General features: G+C 42.3%; 1 protein-coding gene, 1 non-coding gene and 1 pseudogene across 2 annotated transcripts; all 3 read right to left on the bottom strand.

Annotated features, from left to right (window-relative positions):
* Nucleotides 1-1149: 1149 nt before the first annotated feature.
* On the bottom strand, nt 1150-14720 carry DENR (density regulated re-initiation and release factor). The gene is made up of 8 exons (XM_030860170.3): nt 14587-14720; nt 13678-13791; nt 9833-9852; nt 9028-9112; nt 6658-6741; nt 3890-4006; nt 2858-2997; nt 1150-2749 (listed from the first exon to the last, which is right to left on the bottom strand). Exons 2-8 carry the CDS (start codon nt 13781-13783, stop codon nt 2705-2707), a joined length of 597 nt encoding a protein of 198 aa, XP_030716030.1. The 5' UTR covers nt 13784-13791; nt 14587-14720; the 3' UTR covers nt 1150-2704.
* LOC115855554 (small nucleolar RNA SNORA70) lies at nt 4980-5114 on the bottom strand. The gene has a single exon (XR_004040491.1). It is a non-coding gene; the product is annotated as a small nucleolar RNA SNORA70 (small nucleolar RNA).
* A 9351-nt stretch (nt 14721-24071) lies between the features above and the next one.
* On the bottom strand, nt 24072-24788 carry LOC115855225 (ATP synthase F(0) complex subunit C2, mitochondrial-like; annotated as a pseudogene).
* Nucleotides 24789-25261: the final 473 nt, after the last annotated feature.

Genomic DNA, 25261 nt, shown 5'->3' with positions numbered 1-25261 from the left:
TCTTGATTGACTGTGAATTAGCAAAACGTGCCCTTGTGTTCATAAAAGACAATCTGAACATGGAAAAACAAATTTAAAAGTTCTTACCTTGAAGCTTTACTGATTTGGGTGACACCTCCTTAGGATAGGCTCATGTTCAGGAGAACCAATAAGACAATACCTTAGAATTTAAAAATCAAAAAAGCAGGAACTTCCCTGGTGGCGCAGTGGTTAATAATCCACCTGCCAGTGCAGGGGACATGGGTTCGAGCCCTGGTCTGGGATGATCCCACGTGCCGTGGAGCAACTAAGCCCGTGTGCCACAACTGAGTCTGCGCTCTAGAGCCCATGAGCCACAACTACTGAAGCCCGTGTGCCTAGAGCCCGTGCTCTGCAACAAGAGAAGCCACCGCAATGAGAAGCCGCAGCGAAGAGTAGCCCATGCTCGCCGCAAGTAGAGAAAGCCGGGGCACAGCGACGAAGACGAAGACCCAACGCAGCCAAAAATAAAAAATTTTAAAAAACGCCAAAAAACTAAAAGGTAGAATTCATTTTTGAAAAATTGTAACTTATCAACCTTTAAGAGCGAGAAAGCTACCATGGATTACACCTTAAGTGACAGCTGATTTACTGGGGCTTCTATTTAATAACTAAAAAGGAATTTAAAATCACATGTTGCCAGCATCTATTTTTTTAATGAATAAAATACTACATATCAAAACGTTGTCATGTTGAAATAATAATATTTGGGGTATACTGTGTTAAATAAAATCTATTGTTAAAATTAAAAAGCTTTATTTGTATTTGAAGTTGCCAGCTTAATCTCTGCAAATCTCTTACATATTATAAGGCTGTTTAAAGGTTAGTATTCTTTTGCTAAAAACACAAGATTATAAAAGCATTTACATAATACAAACATACACAGAATGTATGAATTAAACTCAATCCTTGAATATATATATATGTATATATATTATATATTTTTTGGCCACGTCATGCAGCTTATGGGATCTTAGTTCCCCGACAAAGGATTGAACCCGGGCCACAGCAATGAAAGTGCCAAGCCCTAACCACTGGACCACCAGGGAACACCCCCTGAACTACACATTTTAATCAGAGATTAAACTCTTGCATTTTAAATTTCAGGTCAAAGAAAAAGATTCACACATATTATACACAAGGACGATTTTAATCCTGCATTTTCCTGCAGTACCATCCACTGCTGGCTATATATGGACTGAAACTGCATTTGCCAAGAACTGTGAACATTAAGAATCTTTACATGAAGTCACACGTGTTGATACAAGCACAAAGACATCTTCCAGCACCAAGAGAATACACACATAACCACATACCAAATGGTTTTGATGGATAAATTTGCTTCATCAGGTAATTTTATTTAGCTAAATTCACAGTTAATGCAGAATTTCATTTTCTTAATTTACATCTTTATTATACAGTCTAAGATTTCAATTATTTAAAAACCCACTAATTCATTTGATTGCAATTTGCATGGCAATAAACAATGGGTTCTAACTTTCTTAAAGGTGTCTATAGCAATTTAAAATACCATGAGTCTTTAGTTTGTAGCACCTGACATAAGACCTTTATAAAAACAGATTTTAAATTCATTTAATGTACTCATTAAGATTCACTGTCACTGTTTCTCTTGTAAGAAAAACACATTTTAACTGCTATTTTCCAGACTATATTGAGCAATGGTGTATATTATTTTCAAATGGTTAGGAGAATTTTACATAAATTTATAGCCAGAAAAAGAACTCAGCCTCTCTGGATGCCTATCCACTCAAAACAATGATGAAAATAATGTATAAAATGGATTTGGGGGTCTGACCTCCTACTTAACATTATCAAACACCTCTCCAAGTATTCTTAGAAAATATCTTAAAATATCTGCAAATATTCTACCATATGACAAACCATCATTTCTTTAACCATTTCCCAATTGTTCATCTTTATCATTTGCAATTTTTTTATATTATGAGTAGCACTGTGATGAACACCTTCATCCACAGTTTTAAGCAAGACATTGTATCTTTAGGATAATGTCAAGAAGTGGGTCAAACAGTGCAGATGGTTTTAAGGCTTTTAATATACTTTACCAAATAATCTCCACAACAGCTTGATCAACTATTACCAACAATACGTTAATAGGCCCACAAAGTGAACTTGGTTGGTGACAATGAAGCAAATTCAACCACAGATCCATGAGATGCTCAAGCATCTCAAAACTATCACACCAAAGAAGCAAGGAGAGTTATTACTGGTAATGAAGCCAAATTCAAATTCTTCAAAGTATCACTCAGCTTAACAACCAAAAAAAAAAAAAAATCATGATTTGATAAAATCATGATTATTTTAAAATAATCAACAGAAAAGCTTTCCACAGAAAGTCTAATTTTTCCAAAAATAAAAACTTAAAAAGAAAGAGAAAAGTCAGTACCAAATGACCAAAATTTTTTATTTGACTAAATTCTATTTCATGCATAAGCATGACAGTCTCTCCTGTTTATCAGACTTTGGCAACAAAAAAAAAAAAACAAGCAGCCCTGTACAGAACAGTGAAAATGCCAAGGGTGAGGGTAGGCTACAGTTTTACTGTAGGATAAATATATATATTTATATATATATTTTAAAAGGCCTCTCTCCCTTTGGCCATATCAACAATCAGTTCAGATCTTTAAATACAGACAAATTTTCAAAATCACTTCTTCACTTCTCCAAGATCTTCAATGCTATCATCATCCACCTGTAAAATAAAAATAATTACATTTCATGAGTTGTGGTTATCAACTAACACGGAAGGAACTTGCTTTAATAACTTATTTCTATAGATGCACATGTTCCAAATACTCACTTCTGGCCATTTTTCCTGAATGACATCAATTATGTCATCTGTAAAGTCTCCCTGAATGATGATTTCATCCTCCCCTGTTACTGAGGCACCACAGGAGAATTTCTGAGCAAAAAACCTTTGTGCTTCTTTAAGATCGATTTCTGTTATTTTAAAAAAAGAAATAGCAAGACTATAATTGGAATCATATGTCAAAGATATTTTTCCATCTTGAAATTTAATCTGCATTTTAAATTCATAAAACAGATTTTGTTAATGGATTTCATGTTCCTTTCAGAACAATAATTACAAACTACCCATAAGCAGTCATCTTAACAATTCAACTTATATTTTTAAGGTCAAATAAAGCCTCAGTACATAAAAATAAGATCATCCACACTATTCCTAACTCATATAGTAAGACCAAAATAAATCCAGGAACACATTAATTCCAACATTACATCTACACTTCCAAGTATATGAAGTTCTTTTGGTTATCCCTTTTGATAGAAGAAAAATTTACAGCAGAGAAACAAGCCTAATATTTATGATGTGGTCTAGTGACTGCTTTTCATTCCATGTTGTCAAATGAAGGAACCTAATCACCGTGGTTTCACTATTCATTCAAGTCTTCCAGGAACTGAAGGGGCTCTGAAGCAGGACATCCTGCCACTAACCAACTTCCCTCACCCTCTACTGTCATCCCAGAAGGGATAGGTAATTTTGCAACCATTTGGCTACCGAGACTGCAGGGAACAAGGAGCAGTGCTGGTAGACTTCACAGGGAAACCTATCCAGCCCTCCTCATTCTACATAAAATGTGCCCAAACAGAAATTCTGGAAAGGAAAAAGTTAAACCAGTCCCCTGTGCAGAAGATTTTTAAGTTGCTTCAAAATTTGATTTTGAACCTATAGTTAGAAATGCAAAATCTCATTTTGTATCTTCTTAGCAAAAAACAGAACTGTAAAATTTTCATGATACTAGATTAAAAAGAGAGAGAATGAAATGAAGGAATGTAGTTCACACATTTTAAACATACTTAAGCTTGGACTCACCGAAAGTCGCAAGGCCACACACTCTTGTTACGTATTTCTTCTTTGCTCTGGGAATTTTGGCTATCGTAACCTTCTGTGGTACAGTCTTCTTTTTTTGTTTTATTTGACCCCTTCCACCTTTATTTATTAAGAAAGAGCTCAGGATTAGTTGTTCTGTTCTTATCATAAATAAAGAATACTGTCTCTAAATTTATTAATTTTCAAAAGGTATGAAATACTAATTTCTAAAGTTTCTTTTTCTAATACAAAATTAATAAACACATGCATGAGTATTCATTCAATCCATAGTTATTAAGTAGTATGTGCCAAGCACTGCACTAAGGGCTGAGGACACAAAGATGAACAGAAGAAGAACATAGTCGCTGCCCTCCAGGGACTCTCAGTCTAGTGCAGGGAAACAAAAAGTTAAATAAGTACAGCAACCTGATATATACTGTAATAGGATCCACGAATATGGCACTACCATAAGCTTTGCAGAGAGTGGCTAACTCTGCTTCCAGAGAACAGGACAAGTTTCCTAGAGGAAGAAGCATCTAAGTGCTTGCAGAATAATGGTCCATTTGAAGGGAGAAGGGCTGGGGAGATATAAAAAGGATATTCCAGGGAAGGGAAACAAGTACAGAGACAAGAAAGGGCATTATATTTGAGAACTACACTTGTCTTTGTGTGTGTATGTGACAGGAAAGTAGGATTTACTGGTTGGCGTAAGGAGGGGACAATGGCGCTCAGGAACGTAGGGCCCGCCATCTGTCCAGGGGCCACGATTAGGGATCTATTTGACCCCACAGCCATCCGGGATGGGCCGGTTTTCTGCCACCATGTTTTCAAATTCACCCACATTAAACTTAGTAAATCCCCAATTCTTGGAGACGTGGATCTTCTGGCAGCCAGTGAACTTGAACTTGGCCCTGCATAAGGCCTCAATCACATACTCCTTGTTCTGCAACTTGGTGCGGATGGACATCACTTGGCCAATGTGGCCAAAGTGGACCCTGGCCACTGTGCCCTGGGGCTTTCCAAAGGCACCACGCGTATCTACCTGGAGCCTAGATTGGGGACACCATGCCAGATGTGAATGTCCACTGGAAAGGGCTGTCTCCAAGATCCCTTAGGGCAACCCATACAGCCAACAGGCTGCATACACTACCAAGGAGGCTACTGGTTGCAACCACTGCATACCTGGCCCCAACGGGGAAAAGAGCACAGTCAGCTTAATTGGCTGCAAATACACTTGTGTTGATGAAGGAAGCGTATGGATATGTAAGAAAGGAAGCCAGAAAAGCAAAGATTATATACCAGTAATTTAAGGAACAGCACAAGCTCTGTCATTTTATATTGCAAAGAGAAGCCAGTGAACAACTGACTATGCAGGAGTGAAATTACTGATTTATGTTTTGTCAAGATCACCATGCAGTGTGGAGGGTAGGTCTGTGAAGAGCAATGGTAGAGGCCACTGATGAGGCTCCTACATTAGTTCAGGCAGAACTTAATCAACATCTCAACAAAGCAGTGGCGACAGCAATGGCCGCTAGGCACAGGATAAACAGAGGAAGGAGAAGAAATGACAGAATTTAGAACTGATTAAGAGGGTCAAAAAGAATGAATCTAAGATGGGTCTCAAGTTTCTGGCTCAGATGACTGGATAAACTGTGCTGTTAATAACCAAAATGAAGAAAACAAAAGATGCAGATTTGGGACTTAGTAAGTTTACTTTGGAAGTGCTGTGTTTGAAGTACCTGTGAGACCATATGCGCATTTCTAGTCTAGAGACATGGGCCAGGACTAGAGATATAAATTTGGGTACTGTAAGCGTAGAGTGGTAGCAGAAGGATGTGGAAGAATCATCCAGGGAGGACATGCAGAATGAGAAGGTAAGTGGGCCCAGGACAGAATCCTGGGAAACACCAATTTTTAAGGGACACAAGGGAGAAGAGAAGTCTGCACAGAAGGCTGAGGAGCAGTGAAAGGAGAATGAGGGAGGAAGCACGACACTTCAAGGGAGGGCTCAGATGAGATGCTCTTACCACTTAGCAATCACCTAGCCGTTCGTGACCCTTGTTAGAGGAGTTTCAGTGGCATGAAAGTCAGGTTAGGATGGACTGAGGAGCAAAGACTCAATGACCAAACTGAAAGGGGGACAGTAAGTCTAGTCTTATTAAGGACGTCTGGCTAAGAAGGGAAGGGGGAAGAGAATAGGGCAAAGAAAGATATGAGCTCTTGGGGGAATTTTTTTTTTTTTAATGCAAAGTCCTAAAATATATGTATAAGCTAATTTTAGTCACAAGGGAGAATTAATTCAGGAAGAAGAAACAGGTGGGGACACGATCCAGGGCACAAGGAATTCATTTTAGAAGGAGGAGAGGTAAACAGGTATGCCTAACAGCTGTAAAAAGAAAAATTCAACTGAGCTGACAGAAGTAATGAGAGAACAAAATTTTTTTAAGTGTCCTCACTCTAATTAAATAGAATACACAGGTATTTTAATAAGGTAACAAAGTTTTTAAGTCATAAACAAGCTGGCTGGATGCTTTTTATGTATATATATGGCAAATGAAGCATATTTTCTTAGATCCAATTTACTGATAAAGCCCGATTCATACGAAATCCAGTCATCCTGAGAACATGATCCTGTACCCCTCTGTATGGTATTCACGCAGAATTACAGTAACAGGTAGATGTTATTCACTTTGGGAATGCTTTCATTTCTTATTTCTTCAAGCAGAGGGAGGGTATGTTTGTGTAAATCAAATCATGGATTCAGGTCTCACCTCTCTTTTGTTTTTTCTTCTCTTCCTCTTCCCCTGCTGTTCCTTGACCCTCATTAATTCCAGCTTCTTGTTTGGGTGAATTTTCTAGATGTAAAAACAAAATCCAAAAGCATTAACATCACTTCATCACGTTAAAAAATTACCCTTGAGGAACCTCAAACACATATAAGGTATTTTACCAACAAATGAGTGTAACATTTATAAAGCAAGCGATTATACTGCTAGATGTCTATCAAGCCTAATTCTGAAGTCATTACGATAAGTATATGGTGATAGAAGACAAAACAAAGTCTTTGATATGTGAAGATCACAATTTTTTAAGCCACATTAAAGGAGCACAGAACACTCAAGACTCCACAGGAATATTTAGCATCTAAGCGTACTAGTTCTGTTAACAGGAAGTCTGGTCCTGAATATGAAGATATGTCCTAGGCAAGTCATGTTCAGGGCCCACCACGTAGACTGTTACATCAGATTTGAGGGTTCTTATCCAATCACGGACAGCGACTAAGTTGTCTCAGGGGCTGTGTCTCATGGAAACTATCTGAAAATCAAAGCAGCAAGTAGTGGGATAACACTGGGTATACGTGACAGGACTTTCCAGCCCAGGATTTCCCTTCTCCCTGCTACTGCCTTCATTTTTAACAATCTTGTAAGAGGGCGTCAATCTTAGCTAACTGAGGAAATTGGTTCCTCTGCAGTTTCCTTACCTCTGGCAACAGCAACTCCATTCTTCTAGTTGCTTCGGTCAAAAATTTAGCTGCCCCTTTTTCTCACATCCCACATTCAACACATCAGGAGACCCTGTCAGCTCTACCTTCAAAACGTATCTAGAATCTGACCACTTTTCACGTCTCCACTGCTGCCATTCTAGTCGTCATCATCCTGACCAGATCAGTGCAGGAGCCACCTATTTGGTCTCCCTGCTTTGCTGCCTAAGCCTCTCTTCAGTCTATTCTTAACATAGCAGCCAGAGACACTGCTGAAACAGAAGTCAGACCATATCACCCTTCTGCTCAAACTGCTCCAATAGCTCATCTCACTCAGAGTGAAAGCTGAGACCTGGTGTTTAAGCCATGGTCCTTCACTACTTCTCCGACTTCATCTCCCACCCTTCTCCCCTTCCAGAAACAAAGACCTCCTTCCTGTTTTTTAAATATGCTGTAAGCGGTAAGTGTTTGCCTCAGGGCCTTTGCACTGGCTGCACCATCTGCTTGGAATGTTGTTCTCCCAGATATCCAAAGGACTCTCTCCCTCACTTATTTTAGGTCTTTGTTCAAATGCCATCTTTTCAGCAAAATCTTTCAGGGCTACTACCTAAAACTTCAAATTCCCTCCCCAACAATTCTTATCTCTCCATTCCCTGCTTATCCTAATTTAATGTATTTATTTGTCTTGTTTTACTTATTTTGTCTCTCCCTCTAGAATATAATTTCCAAAGAGTAGGTCTTTTGTTTACTGCTTTATTCTCAGCATCCAATAAGAGTGTATAGCATATAGTATGCTTACAAGAAGTAATTTGTTGGACTTCCCTGGTGGCAGTGGTTAAGAATCCGCCTGCTAATGCAGGGGACACGGCTTCGAGCCCTGGTCCAGGAAGATCCCACATGCTGCGGAGCAGCTAAGCCTGTGTGCCACAACTACTGAGCCTGCGCTCTAAAGCCCGCAAGCCACAACTACTGAGCCCGTGTGCCACAACTACTGAAGCCCGCGCACCTAGAGCCCGTGCTCTGCAATGAGAAGCCACCGCAATGAGAAGCCCATGAGCCACAACGAAGAGTAGCCCTGCTCACTACCAACTAGAGAAAGCCTGTGTGCAGCAACAAAGACCCAACGCAGCCAAAAAGAAAAAAGAAAAAAAAAAGAATTTGTTAAATGAAAGAAAATATATGCCCCTAAATCATTTACTCTTCTTTATATAAGAAAGTTAATACTTTGACCTATCCTGTCTCAGAGATAAGACACAAGCAGTCTGTGATTTTTTTAAAAATTTTATTTATTTATTTTTGGTTGTGCTGGGTCTTAGTTGGGGCTGGTGAGCTCCTTAGTTGTGGCCAACAGGCTCCTTGGTTGTGGCATGCGAACTCTTAGTCGCAGCACGCATGTAAGATCTAGTTCCCTGACCAGGGATCAAACCTGAGTCTCCTGCACTGGGAGGTGAATTCTTACCACTGCACCACCAGAGAAGTCCCACAGTCCGTGATTTTATGTAAGGAATTTTAACCCAAGAACTTAAAACAGTTTTAAAGTTAATAGAATAGATAGATATAATTCTGTAATATCCTACTAAACAAATGCATGTTGCATTTGCACGTTGCAAAGCCAAAGGTATATAGGCTTTGATGAAAGAGGGAAAAAAAATGTTCATACCTACAGTAAGTTTTGCAAACTCATTTGGAAAATTCTTCTCTAACCATTGTCTACATTTAGTGACATCAGGCATATATTCACAGTACTGGAGAGGGAAAAAGAAGAAACTGAGTCACAACAGTACACTTTTAACCATTTTAATTAAAAATCATTCCCTGTGCTTGCTATATATAGAATCATAAAACCAACTACTCCCACCTGACAGCTTATCCACAGGAAATCTGTATTCAACCAGGAAATGTCCCATAAGAAATTAAAAATTAAAAGACACCTCCTCACTGTAGCAATTTATTTCCTCTCCAACAAACAGAAAGGCCATTAGAAAAAGGAGGAAACAGACAAAAACGAGCAGGTGTTTTTCTTGCTTTGGACACATAGGTGTCTCATTTTCATGACCTGCCCGCAGAACCTGACTTAGAAGCTTATCAACAGAAAGTCTTACACATAATTTATGCTTTCTCTTCTCTGTTTCGATGTTAAATTTTGGCTTTAAGGTTACTCTTGTTTTATTAGCTGACTATTCATGAGTTCCATGCAAAAATCCAAACTATGTATAGCCAGGTGCAAAAGACGCACACATATAACTCAAAGTCTAAACAAAAATTTCTAGGACCATAAAAGTATTCTAAACCAAAGTTCTCTATAAAAGGTTGAAACCCAAAAAAAAAAAAAAAAAAAAAAAAGGCTGAAACTCTGCCATCAAATAATAGAAAATGAAAAGTAAGAAGTTCCCAAGCTAGCTCTAAAATCAATGACCTCAAATGCATAAGTTAAAAAAGAAAAAAAGAATTTTAGAAGGACTTACCTCTGTTGGTAATGAACAGACTGGGGATGGAGAGAAAAAAAGATTTGAAAATGTTAATAAATAAATAAATACACACGTACACACACGGCTCATAACAACTTTTATTTTTAATCTGACAAAATGCTTCATTTGTTTTTTCCTATAACTTTCCTGTACCACTTTTCAAATACTACCCCATCATGCACTTTTTTTTTTTTAGGTAAGTGGCACATGATTAATAGAAATATTATCTTAATTTTTTTTTTTTGGATGTAAAGAACAATGTCTCCTTCAGTTGGTAGAACATCAAACTATACTATCTGGCATGTCTTAAGGTTTTACCACAACAACCTCAATGGGTCTGAAACTAAGCTAGGATGGGAACAATTCCCCATACAACAAAGGCTGAATGGAGCTGGTTATTTCTTTTGATAACTTCACCAAAACAGCCGCTACTTTTTATTCATACTAACACATTTACAGACTTCAGTAGCACTTTGCTACCATTTCTTTGCAATATACTTTTCCTTTTCTTTTTTCGTATTATGCTACATAAGACCATGACACTGTGAATTTCCTTCCTTAGAAGGAAAGTTGGTTCAATCCTGTCACTGTATAGCCTGCAAAGGCTAAAGGACTAGAAAAACTCAAAGGGTTTCCCAATTTTAACTAAAACTATTACTAGGTCAACTGCTTATTTTATTTTTATTTTTAAGGTGAGGAATGGAATAGTTCAGTGTGACAACACCTTGAGATTTGTGAGGGAGAGGAGGGGTGGTACACCGTTAATAATAACAGCACTTACCATATATTGGGCACATGCTAGGCACTTTGCTATGCTTTATATTATTATGTTCAATCGTCACAACCTCATAAGGTAAGAACTACCATATGTGTATTATGAATGAGAAAAATGAGACTTAGAACAAGTAACTCATTTGTATCTGGTTAGAACAGGATTTGAACCCTCGTCTGTTTCTGAAGGTCATGCTCTTAACCACTAAATTAGACCACACAACATATAAAAGCAGTGCAGCTGTGTGCCAGCCCATCATCACTCTTTTACAGATGAAGCCGTAAAAGGTTAAATAGCTTATCCAAGGCCAAAGGTGGCATAGGGCAGAAAACTAGAATCTACCATCTCTATTTCAGTTTAGAGTTCTTTCTACTAAAGCTCTCCTGGTTAACCAGAAGCTCTCTAATCCTCACAGTTCAAGTTCAAATACTAGTAGGTACAGATATTCAGCCACACTTTCAGGATATAATTATAGGTTAAATACCATTACAGCAAATACTAAAACCATAACACTTAGTACACCATTTCAAATAATATTTGGTTCAGCAAAATTCTAATACGATGAAAAAAGTTGGACAAATATTCCAAATTCCACATTATTTGTTTTTACAGTCTATTTCCCTCCACAAATGATTTACTATTTGTAAACTGTCGTTTTTCAAGGAAAAGACTGAGCAGTCACCAGCTTCACATCACTAACAGTGGAACAACCTGACATTATGTATCTGCTGACATGATGAGAGATGATGAACAAAGCCACATCATCCATGAGACCTTCTGCTATGGTCTGAATGTTTGTGTCCCCTAAAAATTCACATGTTGAAATCCTAATGCCCGATGTGATGATATTAGGAGATGGAGCCTTTGGGAGTAATATTTCATTTATTCTTCTCAACAGCCCTCTGAAGTAGGCTGTTATCCATTTTATGAATAAGGAAACTGACCAAGGTCACCAGTGAGTAAATGGCTAAACCAGGATTCAAACTCTGACTGAATTCATATTCTGAAGTCTCAATCCTGCAGACATATATCTCCCCGGAAATGACCCCATCCTACCTACCCTTGTTTCTCACTATACTTCAACCAGCATTCTGCTCCAATCAGCCCCTTCTTTTCCCTCTACCCCCTAACTTTTTCCTCGATCTTTAATATGAAGATACCATATTAAACCATGCCCCCATATTTTTCTTATAAATTCATCCACCTTTCCTTGCAAATTCTGCCCATTACCTAAGGCTTCTCACTTCCTCACTTTGCTTTCCCAGCTTCCCTCTGAACAAAGATCCCTCCCTTTCCTGAAACCCTAATTCATAGCTATGGTCAGTACCACTGAATTTAGCATTTAATATTCCCTAAGTGCTTCTCCTACAACTAGACCTTAAACTCTTTGAGGAAAAGGTAATCCTGTCTCCAACCTAGTGCCTGATATATCAATACAAACTAGGGAGGGAAATAAAAATAAACTTTTCTCGAAAAGGTTAGGTACCTCTGGTACCTCTGATCAACACAAAGTATCACTGGGGTGGACTGCATACTTAGTGCAGTTGTTCAAAGCCATCTTAGGGGCGACATAAGCACTTGAACAGGATGGCTTTCATATACTGTATTTCACTAATTTTTTTTCATTTTTATAGGGATGCATTCCATAATTATGGCATGTCAACCTAACAATTTTTTTTTCTTAGTGGAACCTAAAATAATGGTGCATCTTATAACATATGGAGTCTTAGATTCGGTGAATTAGGGTACAAAGAACAATAGCTCCTAACTGTATCTGACAAACAAGGAGGAATAAACTAAACTAGTATACTTCCCTAATAATAGTAATAATAGCACTTATTGTATTATGTTCTTATGTTAGTTGCTGAACCAGCTTTATAGGAATCATCTGACTTCAGATGTAATCATCATTTTCATTCAGACCTTAAGAAACAGACCTCTAACCCTTAGTGAAATCAGGTTAACTTGCCCACGGTCACACAGCTAAAATTAAGCAGGAGCAGCTGGTAATGCCCAAGGTAAGGATGCAAACCCTGGCCCATGACTCCAAAGGCAAACAATATAACCAAATAAGACGAACATCATAACACATCTCAATCAACCCTACAAAAAGCTCCCCTGCCTACTCTCTGGGATATTTTACACTCATTTTATTTGATCATCAAAGGTAGTCAATAAATGATGAGTTGATACAATTTTTTAACTCAGTGACATCACCTCTCCTGTAAGTACTGTAAGTACTTAAATTCCAGAAGAAATCCCTATCACACTCACAGAATGTAAGGTCCCTGAGCACAAAGACCTTTCCTGACTTATTCATTATTCAGTCCCCAGCATCTAAAACTCTGCTAGGCACATAGTAAGTGGCCAAAACTATTTACTAAAAAAAATAATATTTACTTGCCCTTTTACTTTACTGTCTTATGTCTTCAGATTTTTCTAAACCTTTCCAAGATGCTAGTAAAATTAGAGTATTTCCAGTTCACAAATATTTCTGGATTGAAAATGAGGAAAAACACTCAAAGGGAAAAAAATCTTGATTCACATTTTATTAATCAAACCAAGAACACTTTCCCAAGACTGTCCTACTACCCATCACTCCAACGTCATAATCTTCCACTCGTTATTGACACCATTCCTATACTACACACTATACTAATAAAAAGGTGTTTATTTCTCCACAGACAAAGCTTTTCCTTGCACAGCTGTTCACTTCATCCAGGATGCCTTTCCCCACTCCCTCAACCAATCCTTCTCATCCCTTAAGATTCAATATCTTCCAAGAAGCCCACCTTTAATAGCCAGACTAGCAAGTAACATTAGGCTGGAATAATCTATTTACACATCTCTATTCCAACTGGACTGTAAACTTCTCCAGGCCAAGTAACAAGACGCAAGTCACACAGGTTGGGAAAGGTCTGTTAATCCATGCCTCCTCTTCCCCAGCTCCCAATTAAAGATTCACCAAATGACAAAGATGAAAAACCTACTAGGACCAAATGTGAAACCATTTATCACAATGCATAAAAATACAGTGAGTAAAAGCCATTTTCTGCCTTCCAACACTTGCCTCCGCAGTAAAGGACTCGAAGTGGGTAATCTGCATCTAACTTGGTATTGCTCCTCGGGTCTCCTCTGCAATCATGTCCACTGGATTCAGAAATGTCAGCAGCCATCTCAAAACCTGTAAGCAAGGAAAATAACACATCTTCACTATTTTGGACCAAGACGCCCAGAGAAGCAGTGTTCAGGTGTAGTCCGGCCTCCTCCTACTAGAAATCCCGCCACCCCGAATCGGTTTCAATTCTTTGCTGAATGAGAGATACAAGCTGCATTAGGATTCATAAAATATGAGTAATTCTGGGCACACCATTTTCCAGGCCTACAGGGAAGCAAGTGACAACAGTGAGACTCACAGCAAATGGGCCATGACAACTAGGGGGAGGAGGGCACTAGTGGAAGAGAAAGCCATGGGGAAAAAGATGGGGAGGGTGAACTCGGCAGGGACAGGGCAAAAGGTCTGGGGGATGATCTGTAAAGGATGCAACAAACTGCAGCAACAGGGAAAGGCCACAAAGCAGCTGAAGAGGCTGGAAACGCCTACGAAGAAGGGGTGGGTCGCCGGAGGTGCCCGGAGGGCAGGGTGTGGGGTGGGCTAGAGGCCAAGGGAGGGACGCGTTAGAGTCACGGAAGAGAAAGAGAGTGGGAGGGGGCGGGGAGACCAGAGTCTGAGGAAAGAAAATGCGGGCAAAAGAACCAGGAAGGGGCAGAATGTAAGAGCACTGAGGCGACGACTAGGGCGACCAGGTGTGAGGGCGCGACCTGAGGCGAAGGGGCAACCCCGGGGACACTAGAGCGGCCCATGTGGGCGGGGGTGTGGAGACGCCCGGCCCGGCCCCCTTCCGCCGGGGAGCACCTCAGCTTCCCCCACGCTCTCTACGAGCTTCCTGGAAGCGTGAGAGGCACGAGGGGTCATTACCCAGGCGGTCGCACAGCCTCCGCCGCCTCCGCGCCCGCCACTACCGCCAGCTGAAACGACACATGCGACTCCTCTTCCCGGCCAGAGCCGCCCAAGAGCCCGTCTGCCAGCCGCAGTCCCGCGAGATAATAAACCTTTATCGCGAGATTCAGTCTCCGCGGAGCGGCTGTCGCGAGAAGCTCGAAGGCGGGGGCGGAGAAGAATTGGGGAGCATGCGCGTTCCGCTCAGGGGCGGAGCCAAGCAGCCTAGAGGCTGACAGCCAGTAGGCGGTGCTAGTTACTTACGGGAGAGAACGGGTGGTCCGTGGTCGGCGCTCGGAAGGGGACGCTGTTTAGAGAGCGGAGACATGCATGTAAATCAGCGGTGACTCATTATTTTGACTCGGAGAACGTGGCCCCCGGGGTCTGGGGTGCATCCTGGAGACTTGACTAACCTCCAGCTTGTTGGATAAGTCTTTCCTTCACGGGGAGATTGCAGCTGGAAAAGGCGTTTGGTTTCATTTCAACACAGTACCCTACATTGGCGGAATTCTTTTTAAAAAGACAATATCAACGCAATTTTCATTTTTCTCCTCACCCCACAGTCTCACCACCCTAACAACTGTTTTCACAGCTTCCTAGTGTTTATCGATCTTTACATGTGTTGTAAATTGGAATTAATCTCTCCCATGTGAGTGTTGACTAAAAAACTATGCACAACCTAAAAGTTGAGATTTATGTTTTATTCGGCAGGAATTTTTAGGACTTCAAGCCCGGGAGGCATCATCTCAAGTAACCCTGAGAGAACTGCTGCAAGGAGGAAAGGGGGCAAGCCAGCATATATAGGAGTTTTACAACCAAGGGCAGGTAGTCTGAACATCAGAAGATTATTGTTAATTAAAAAAAACCAGATATGTCAAGTTTAGGAATTTAGCGCTTTTCTCTGTATGGGAAGATGCAAGAGTCTGGGCTCACTGAAATCATTCCTTTGATATGCACCTCAGCTATCTGGGGCCAGTATCCTGTGTTTTCACATCCTGAGTTTCCTCAGGGCTCACCTAGGGAGTGGCTGCAGTCTGATGGCCCCTAGACAGCAGGTAGGCAGGTGTTCTTTTGCTTCCTGAGTTCCCTCAGGGTTCACCAGCTCACCGTCTGGTGGTGGCTGCAATCGCTGATGACTCTGACAGCCTTTCTTTAAATATTCCATTTATCAAAGACTAAAGAGAAGAGGCCACAGTCTCCGGTGCAGATTATGCCGGATGGCTTCGTGTGCAGTTTTGAGCAGAAAATTTAAGGGTGGTAGTGGTGGTGGCAGAGAAGTTTGCAAAGGAAGGAGGGGAATGAGGCAGATATGAGTGGAGGATAAAGCAAAATAGAAAAGAACAACCTCCACCATCTACAAAGCTCTTTTTGGTCACCGTTTCCCTAACTCTCATAGCTCTACAAGTGTTGTAGTGTTATTCCCATTTCACAAATGGGACTCAGGCTGAGGATGGATATGAAGGGTTTTTCCCAAAATGAAACAACTAAATGGAAGCAAAACTAAGACACACCATGTGTGAAAACCTGATGATAAATGGAATATTGCCTGTCACATCAGCAAAGAAAGGCTGTCAGAGTCATCAGCGATTGCAGCCACCACCAGACGGTGAGCTGGTGAACCCTGAGGGAACTCAGGAAGCAAAAGAACACCTGCCTACCTGCTGTCTAGGGGCCATCAGACTGCAGCCACTCCCTAGGTGAGCCCTGAGGAAACTCAGGATGTGAAAACACAGGATACTGGCCCCAGATAGCTGAGGTGCATATCAAAGGAATGATTTCAGTGAGCCCAGACTCTTGCATCTTCCCATACAGAGAAAAGCGCTAAATTCCTAAACTTGACATATCTGGTTTTCTTTAATTAACAATAATCTTTTGATGTTCAGACTACCTGCGCTTTGTTACAAAACTTCTGTATAACCTGGCTCCCCCCCTTACCTTCTCGAGCAGTTTCTCAGAGCTATCTGAAACGCTGTCTCCCAGGCTAAAGTCCTCATTTTGTCCCAAATAAAACTTAACTCGCAACTCTCACGTCGTGCATTTTTTTAAGTCAACATCTTTCTTAAGTAAAAGAGGGGGTTTCCCCCCTCTCACAAAAAAGAGTCAATTCTAAATGACATTCGTGAAATCTTCCAGAGCCTATCTGATTCCAGTAATAATATCTTCCATTTATTGATACTCACCTCCCACTATGTGTCAAGAACCTGCTCATTTGGGGATAGAGTCCAGGTGGATTCATTTCACAAAACTTTCTTGGGTTCTTACTATGTGCCACGCACTGTGCTAGGCACTGGGGAATACAGTGAACAAGAGACAAAACCCCCAATCTCACTGAACTTACCGGTCTTAGTTACAAAATCCCTACAAAGTAAGGATTGTCTGTAATTCCCAGGGGGATGGTAAAATGGAAGCTCAAAGGTGGGATGAATTAAGTTCACCTGTTCTTAAGATCACACAGCTAATAGCATGTTACTGATCTTAAGACACACATTTTTCACATTTTCACATCTCTCATATTGTCACTGAGTCCAAGCTCGCCCCGCTCGCCACACGACAGGCCAATAAATCGGAGGTGTTGAGGCAGGGAATACGACTTTGGCAGACCGAGAAGACAGCAGACTACTGTCTCAAAATAACTGTCTTATTGAGGCTTGGATGCCAGTTTATTTTATAGAACAGAGAGGGGGGAGGAGATGAGGAAGTAAAATGAAAAGGACATAAGATTTGCAAATGTCCCCCGCAATGGCCAGCCTGAGGAGGGAATGTGTTCATTTCTTCTTCCTTTGCAGCCATCCACAGGTGGACCGGCCGGATATTTCCCTGAACAAAGGCTCTTTGGTTTAACATTCAGGCAAAGGGGCAGGGTTTCCTGAGGCAGCCCATTGTGTATAGACAGTATCCTTTTAGTGAACAAAAGCAGCGGAAAGCAAAGGTTAAAGTAAAAGAAACAGGTCCAACACGTAGTCAGATTTGGCTCTTCCCTGTTACAATATGAAGATGCTTTGCAATGGATGGAGTCTTAGCATCGGGCACAGTTTAATTTGGCAGCATTCTTCTCTCTCAGTGATGCATAAAATAATGCTGCATCTTACAACCAACGGCATCTTAGATGTGATGAAATATGGATGAGTGGCCAGTCCTGTGGAGTAGACCCAGTGTCCTCAGTTCTTTTCCTCACCCTTCTCCTGCCCTGCTTTGTACGGAAGGGGGTGGTGATCCCTATGAGTGAATGCCCAGGCTTTCCTGTTCCTGAGCTTCCATCTAGGTTAAGCCAATGGGAAACAGCAGTGAGACCACCCCCACCCCTTTGAGCAGCCTCTCTAGCAGTAGCTAGCTGGTTGTCCCCCTGCATTGTTTAGGGATCCCAGCCCCTGGGCTCCTGTAAAATAGTGCCCTCCCTGGACCTAGTCTCTAGCCTACCAGTGGTGACTGATGGCTTCTTGCTACTGCTAATCTCCGAGTTGCCTCACCACCTCTGTTTAGCTTTTCAACAGTTCCATTCCCTGTGTTACCAATCCCCTGAATGAAATTCTCCTCTGCTTTAAATACTTAGATGGGGTTCTGTTTTCTCGGTGGACTCTGCCTGACATTGCTGGCATTCAAACCCAGAGCTACACTTCCAGGTCACGTTAGCACACACGTCACAACCTGTCAGCAATCAGGTACTAAAAGGAGGAACGACCCATTAAATAAACATAACGGTGTTTCTCATCAGGAAGCCACAGACCCCAAGAGGCAGTGGAATTATTGCAAAGAATACAGGAATCCAGTTGAGGACCTAGGACTGTCAGGAAATTGACTAAAGACCTTTCAGGCTTAAGTATTACTATTTTTCTAGAGTAAGTTACAGTTTTGTTCCAATGAAAGTCCAAAAGTTGAATCTGATTGGCTTGTTTCCAATCGTGTCCATTCCTAAATCAATCACCATAACTAGACAAGCCCTGAGTTAAGTGTCCATTTTTGGAGCTGGGTTTGGAGAGTGGAGACGGGGTACATTCCAAAGGAAATTTGAGGCACTATAACCAGAAGAGGGAGTGATGCTGAAGTATCAAAACCAACAGATGTTTACTCCAGCCATCCTCATACATGTGCTAAAAATTAGTTTAAAATCTACTGCCCTAGGGACTTCCCTGGTGGCGCAGTGGTTAAGAATCCGCCTGCCAATGCAGGGGACACAGGTGCGAGCCCTGGTCCGGGAAGTTCTCACATGCCGCAGAGCAACTAAGCCAGTGTGCCACAACTACTGAGCCTGTGCTCTAGAGCCCACGCGCCACAACTACTGAAGCCCGCGCGCTTAGAGCCTGTGCTCTGCGACAAGAGAAGCCACCGCGATGAGAAGCCCGCGCACTGCAACAAAGAGTAGCCCCCACTCACCGTAACTAGAGAAAGCTTGCGCACAGCAAGAAAAACCCAACGCAGCCAAAAAAACTAGCGCCCTTAACACATCAAGTGGGTGTATAGGTGAGGCAGACTTCCTTACTAACAGAATCCTGTTTTGCTTGAGATAGCAGTGTGTCCAGCTAAAGATACTTGATTTCCCAACCTCGCATGCAGTGAAGGAGGCTATGTGATGCAGTTCTGATCAATGAGATGCAGGTGGATGCTGAGATAGGGCATCCCTTCTCTAGGGAAACATTGTGAAAGATTTTTAAATGGACGAAAAAGAATATTGGGTGTCCTATTTATCATTCTGTTTAGTGTCATCTTTCATTGTCTTTGAGCTATTTTACAATTTTGTAAGTTGTAGAAAACCGATAGTAATGCAGTTTGCTCTTGTCCATAGAGATGCAAATAACTCGTGTCTGGTGGAGCTGTAATTGATTATTTCTCTGTTGACTAGTTTTCCATCTACTTGTAAATTCATTTCAGCATTTCTTTTTTTCTTTTTTAAAATTTATTTATTTATGGCTGCGTTGGGTCTTCGTTGCGATGCGCAGGCTTCTTCTCATTGTGGTGGCTTCTCTTGTTGCAGAGCACGGGCTCTAGGCTCACGGCCTCTAGAGCGCTCAGTAGTTGTGGTGCACGGTCTTAGTTACTCCACTGCATATGGGATCTTCCCGGACCAGGACTATGAACCCATGTCCCCTGCATTGGCAGGTGGATTCTTAACCACTGCACCACCAGGGAAGTCCCCATTTCAACATTTCTGATTGCTTATGTATGTGTATATGACTGCCTATGTGTGGGGGTTTATTTGTTTGTTTGTTTTTGCGGTACGCGGACCGCTCACTGTTGTGGCCTCTCCCGTTGCGGAGCACAGGCTCCGGACGCGCAGGCTCAGCGGCCTTGGCTCACGGGCCCAGCCGCTCCGCGGCATGTGGGATCTTCGCGGACCGGGGCACGAACCCATGTCCCCTGCATCGGCAGGCGGACTCTCAACCACTGCGCCACCAGGGAAGGCCCTGTGTGTATGCTTTTTAAAATTCTCCTTTGAATTGGTTTTCACATCTACTAATTCCCTTATTAATTAAGAAGTGAAATAAAGCCTTTGACACATGTTTATTTATAATTGGATTAGAGTCATGCTTTTTTTTTTTTTTTCCCCACGCCGCGCAGCTTACAGGATCTTAGCTCCCCAACCAGGGATTGTATCCAGGCCCCCAATGAAAGTGCAAGTCCTGACCGCTGTACTGCCAGGAAATTCCCTATTTAAAAAAAAAAAAAAATCACTTAACACTTCTCAAATAAAAAGGCAAGGCCTCATTTTAAAACAAAAGAAAAAAAAAAAAAACCCTTGACTTTTCTGTCTTCTTTCCAACTGAAACATGAACATAAGCCATCTTGCAAGCCTGAGAATGCAGGTGCATATGCTAAGAACCTTGGACTAGAAACATATATAGCCTGTGTTCTGGAGAGCACTGTTGACTGACCATATCAGCTCTTAACTGTCCTCCGTCCAGAGCTTCCTATTGTGAAAGACAAACACTCCCCATCCCTACCCCCGCCCCCCCCACCCCCAGACTGTTTAAACTAATACACTAGGGTTTTCTATTATATCAATACTACACAATGCATTCCTAAATGATACTATCAGGAAGCCAGGTATTTTGGAGACAGGCCTGGGACCTGGGACTCTTTGCTGCAGTGCTGCAGTGCTTGCACCTGGACAAACCTCTCCTCCAGCAACAAAATACGGAAGAAACTATAAGGGAGTGACTTCCCTGGTGGTGCAGTGGTTAAGAATCCACCTGCCAATGCAGGGGACATGGGCTCGAGCCCTGGTCTGGGAAGATCCCACATGCCGCGGAGCAACTAGAGCCCGTGCTCCACGACAAGAGAAGCCACCGCAATGAGAAGCCCACGCACCGCAACAAAGAGTAGCCCCCGCTCGCCACAACTAGAGAAAGTATGCACACAGCAACTTAGACCCAATGCAGCCAAATAAATAAATAATAAATTTTTTAAAATAAAACAAGCTCTCTAAAAAAATGTGCTCATTAAAAAAAAAAAAGAAGAAACTATAAGGGACTAAAAAATAACTGCATGTATGCACAGTTGGGGCAAATTCTGGACAAAAGATACAAAAAGACCCAAAAAAATCCCAACTGCCACTTCTGAAGAGCTGGGAGCAGAAACAGGGTGTCCGGGAGCCAAAGCAGGGCACTGCACATGCCCCCTGCCCTCAGCACCACCTAAGGGGTGGGTAAAAAACCTCAGCCACCCCTCCAGCCAGACCCCTGGACACACCCCTACCCTCACCCCATATAAGAAACAAGCTCATCTCCCACTCGGGGAGTGAGCAAACAAGGGAAACTGTTCATTGTTCCCGCTTCCCCCTGCTGCAGGAGCCCCAGTAAAAACTTGGCTGAGTTTCTTGTGTGGCCTCTGATCAATTTCTATTGATTGGGGAAGGCCAAGAACCCTGGTTAGTATCATTTCCTTTAACACAAGGGGGGAACCCATGGTCAAGCAAAGCATGTGTGAAGGAAGGAGACAAAGGTTGAGACCTGGCTGAGAGACAATGGGGAAGTGATGTGAGACCTGTCATTCAGATGAAGAACAGAGGAAGGAGCATGTTGTCACTCACTTTCTGAGAATGATTTTGGCGCACACAGCAGTAAGTAGCAGCTTGCGTCAAGCAACAGCGAGCAGTAGCTGGAAGCAAGATCTTAGTTCCTGGGCCGGGGGTCCTAACCACTAGACCACAGGGGCCAGCAGCTAGGACCTGGATCCCTAGTTCTTGCCTGCCTTGTCAAGAATGAATTCAGGCAAGGAGGCAGAAGGGAAAGAGAAAAGTAAGAAGTTTATTGGAAAAGCAAAGTACACACGGAAAGTCAGAGGCACTGGAGAACTCGGAGAGAGATGTGCCCTTTGGGGAAGTTTAAATCCTTTATAAAGGGGCAGTTTTACGGGGTCTTTTGTCTTCCTTCTCACCAATCATCTTGTGTTGTCCCCCCTGGCTAAATTGTCTCAGAAAATGCAAACAGAAGTCTAGTTGTAAGTATCGGGCCTGAAGCCCACTTTTTTCTGCCTCATGAAAAGTAAGCGGGAGGCCAGTTGTAAATATCTAACCTGGGGCCCATCTATCTCCTGCCTCGAGAAGACTTCTGTCAAAGAGAATGAAAGCGTTTGCCCTGGGCTCCCTGAATGCTAAGTGACTTCTTACCACACCTGATGCTTTGTCATAACATCATCTATTTTCTCAGGAAATCATGGGTTTTATTTTTCCACTTTTGGGGCTGGCTTGGACCTTAGCCAGACATTTTCTTTCATCTGGTTCTTTCTGGGCATTTTCAAGATGGTCACTTGGGGCAGAGTGGGTATTTGTTGACTGTCTTTCTAGCATCTCCTCTCTGTAAAAGGTCCATCTTGGCTTGGAAGTGTTCATCTCCTCCCCACACTCAACCCATGTGGTCGGTCGAACCGTCACAACCCCCCCATTCACAGGTGGAGCCTGTGACCCAGGTCTAAGGCAATCAGCACATGGTGCCCTGCTGGTAACAGCGATTAATTGATTCAAGGGTAGATCAATCAGAGTGAATCCCAGCACACTTTTGAAGGAGCTTCTAGAAAAGAGGCTCTCTCTTTCCCACTGGACTTGAGTCTCAGAGGATTCACACTAGAGCTGCCGGCAGCGATCTTGCCACCATGTGGGGTTTTTTGTTTGTTTGTTTGTTTACTTATTTTTTTATTTGGCTGCATCGGGTCTTAGTTCCCTGGTCATGGATCGAACCCAGGCCCCTTGCGTTGGGAGCACAGCGTCTTAACCACTGGACCACCAGGGAAGTCCCACCCCACTGTGGTTTGGGAATAAAGTCAATATGGAGAGCAGATTGGAGAGATAGAGAATGTTTGACCCCTGATTCCAGCCACATCTGAGGTCAGCCTTAACCCTCAACTTTTCTGGATAAAAGTCAACACATTCCCATTTTTGCTCGGGCCGGTTTGAACTGGAGTGTCATTTTCAAATTAGTTCTGATGGACACATAGGGTTAGGGCTAGTGCAGCCCTTACAGGGGTTTGTTAAGACCTATTCTACCCAACTTTTCCTAACATTTTCCCCCCACTGTGATATACCCAATGATTTTATGCCCTTGCAGAGCACAATCTCATAAACAAATCTACATTTTGATGACATCTCCAAATGACCGCAAGGATGTAAATCATTATAATAATTTGTGATTTTCACAACTAATTACAATACACACATAAGGTAGGTGGCCATGGACTATGGTAGATTAAATGGGTTGTTGTTTGATTCCTTTCTTTCCCCCTCAAGAAGGCATTTTGGAGCTCTTAGAACAAGGCCCAGTCCAAAGAGAAACATAGGACTAACCTTCAATCTGTCTCATCTGCTTAAGTAAATAAAACTTTAAACTCTAATACTTCCATATTAGCAATAAATGACCAGACACACGCCATACATGAAACTGAATTCAGGGAATTCCCTGGTGGTCCAGTGGTTAGGACTCCTCGCTTTCACTGCAGGGGGCACGGGTTCAATCCCTGGTCGGGGAACTAAGATCCCACAAGTCGTGTGGTGTGGCCAAAAAAAGTAAATAAATAAGAAATAGAAACTGATTTCAACATACCAGTGGATCGAGACACACATGGACGAGGACTGACCAGTGAACTGGGCTCAGTGTATTCCCAAGCTACATGAACTATCTTCAAAACTAATACATTTTTCATCTGTTAGCTCTGGTCTAAATTGAAAACATTTATTCTTTTCTGAAAAGAGAGCTTGTATTTGTCACCTTTCTCTCTTGAAGGATGGATAGCCTTTGAGAATTATTTTCTCAAGGGCAAGATGGTAACTTTCGCTTGGATCTTTGATGTTTAAACTGGTTTAGAAAAAAACATATTTTTAAATTAATACAGTATTTGTCTTTTCTCTGTGTTCTCTATTTGTCTGTCAAACCCTGAGCCAACCAATTTCCCTAGGCTGCCTGGGGAGGTATAGGAAAAGGAACATACAGGGCAGAGAAACACAGGAGAAAGAACTATAAGAGGTGGAGACAGCTCCTTCACAAGGTAAAGAGGATGAGAAAGGCCACATCAGGCAAAAGGTCCCCATCGCCTCTGAGAGGGCAAAGGCCAGAATGGTGTAGAAGAGCTGTTGCTTCTGAGAAGAGCTCCTGGCATAACCAATGATGAGGCTCCCAAACACAGTCCTGATTCCAGCCCCAGAGCCAGCCACCTACTGTGACAGCCTCAGGTCCAACAAACTTGGCTGCTGTGTTGATGTCCCTTGAAATGGCACTGCAATGTATATGTATAACTGAATCGGGGATTTCCCTGGCGGTCCAGTGGTTAAGACTCTGTGCTTCCACCGTAGGGGGCACGGGTTCAATCCCTGGTCAGGGAATTGAGATCCCACGTGCCGTGCTGTGCAGCCAAAACTCAAAATAAATAAAAGAGTAAATGGGGATTCTTGTACCATCTTTGCAAAAAAAAAAGAATAACAGAATCACTTTGCCATACACCTGAAACTAACACAACATTGTTAATCAACTATGCTCCAACATAAAATAAAAAGTTAAAAAAGAAAGCTGGGGGGCACTGTTTTGGAAGCTGCTGCTAAGAGTAAGCAACGTCAGGGGACATGGGGCTGCCAAGCTGCTGAGGCTCTCATCTGTCAGCGTCTCTGTTCATTTCAGCACCACTGCAGACAGCGACGGGCTCAGTAGCTTAGAGGTTCTCCTGACCTAGAAGGAGGTGGAGACAAACGTGCAAATGTACATTTTCAGGGGATGAAGAGCTGTGGCAGGAGAGCTGCTCCCAGTGCAGAGAGACAGAGAGCTAGAGAAAAAAAAAAATTTTTTTAATGAAAAAATTTTAAGAATCCAGGATTGGATTCCAGTTTCAGGAATAGCTGGATTCTAGAGATAAAATAACATACTCAAGAATCTACCTCTCTCAGGGGCTTCCCTGGTGGCGCAGTGGTTAAGAATCCGCCAGCCAATGCAGGGGACACGGGTTCGAGCCCTGACCCAAGAAGATCCCACATGCCGCAGAGTAGCTACTGAGCCTGCGCTTTAGAGCCCGCAAGCCACAGCTACTGAGCCCACGTGCCACAACTACTGAAGCCTGCGCACCTAGAGCCCATGCTCCGCAACAAGAGAATCCACCACAATGAGAAGCCCAGGCACCGCAACGAAGAGTAGCCCCCTCTCACCGCAACTAGAGAAAAGCCTGCATGCAGCAACAAACACCC

This window comes from Globicephala melas, chromosome 13, assembly GCF_963455315.2.
Source record: "Globicephala melas chromosome 13, mGloMel1.2, whole genome shotgun sequence".
In the NCBI taxonomy this organism is placed as follows: Eukaryota; Metazoa; Chordata; class Mammalia; order Artiodactyla; family Delphinidae; genus Globicephala; species Globicephala melas.
The sequence above is the reverse complement of the archived record's forward strand: the minus strand, read 5'-3'. Positions and strand labels throughout refer to the sequence as shown.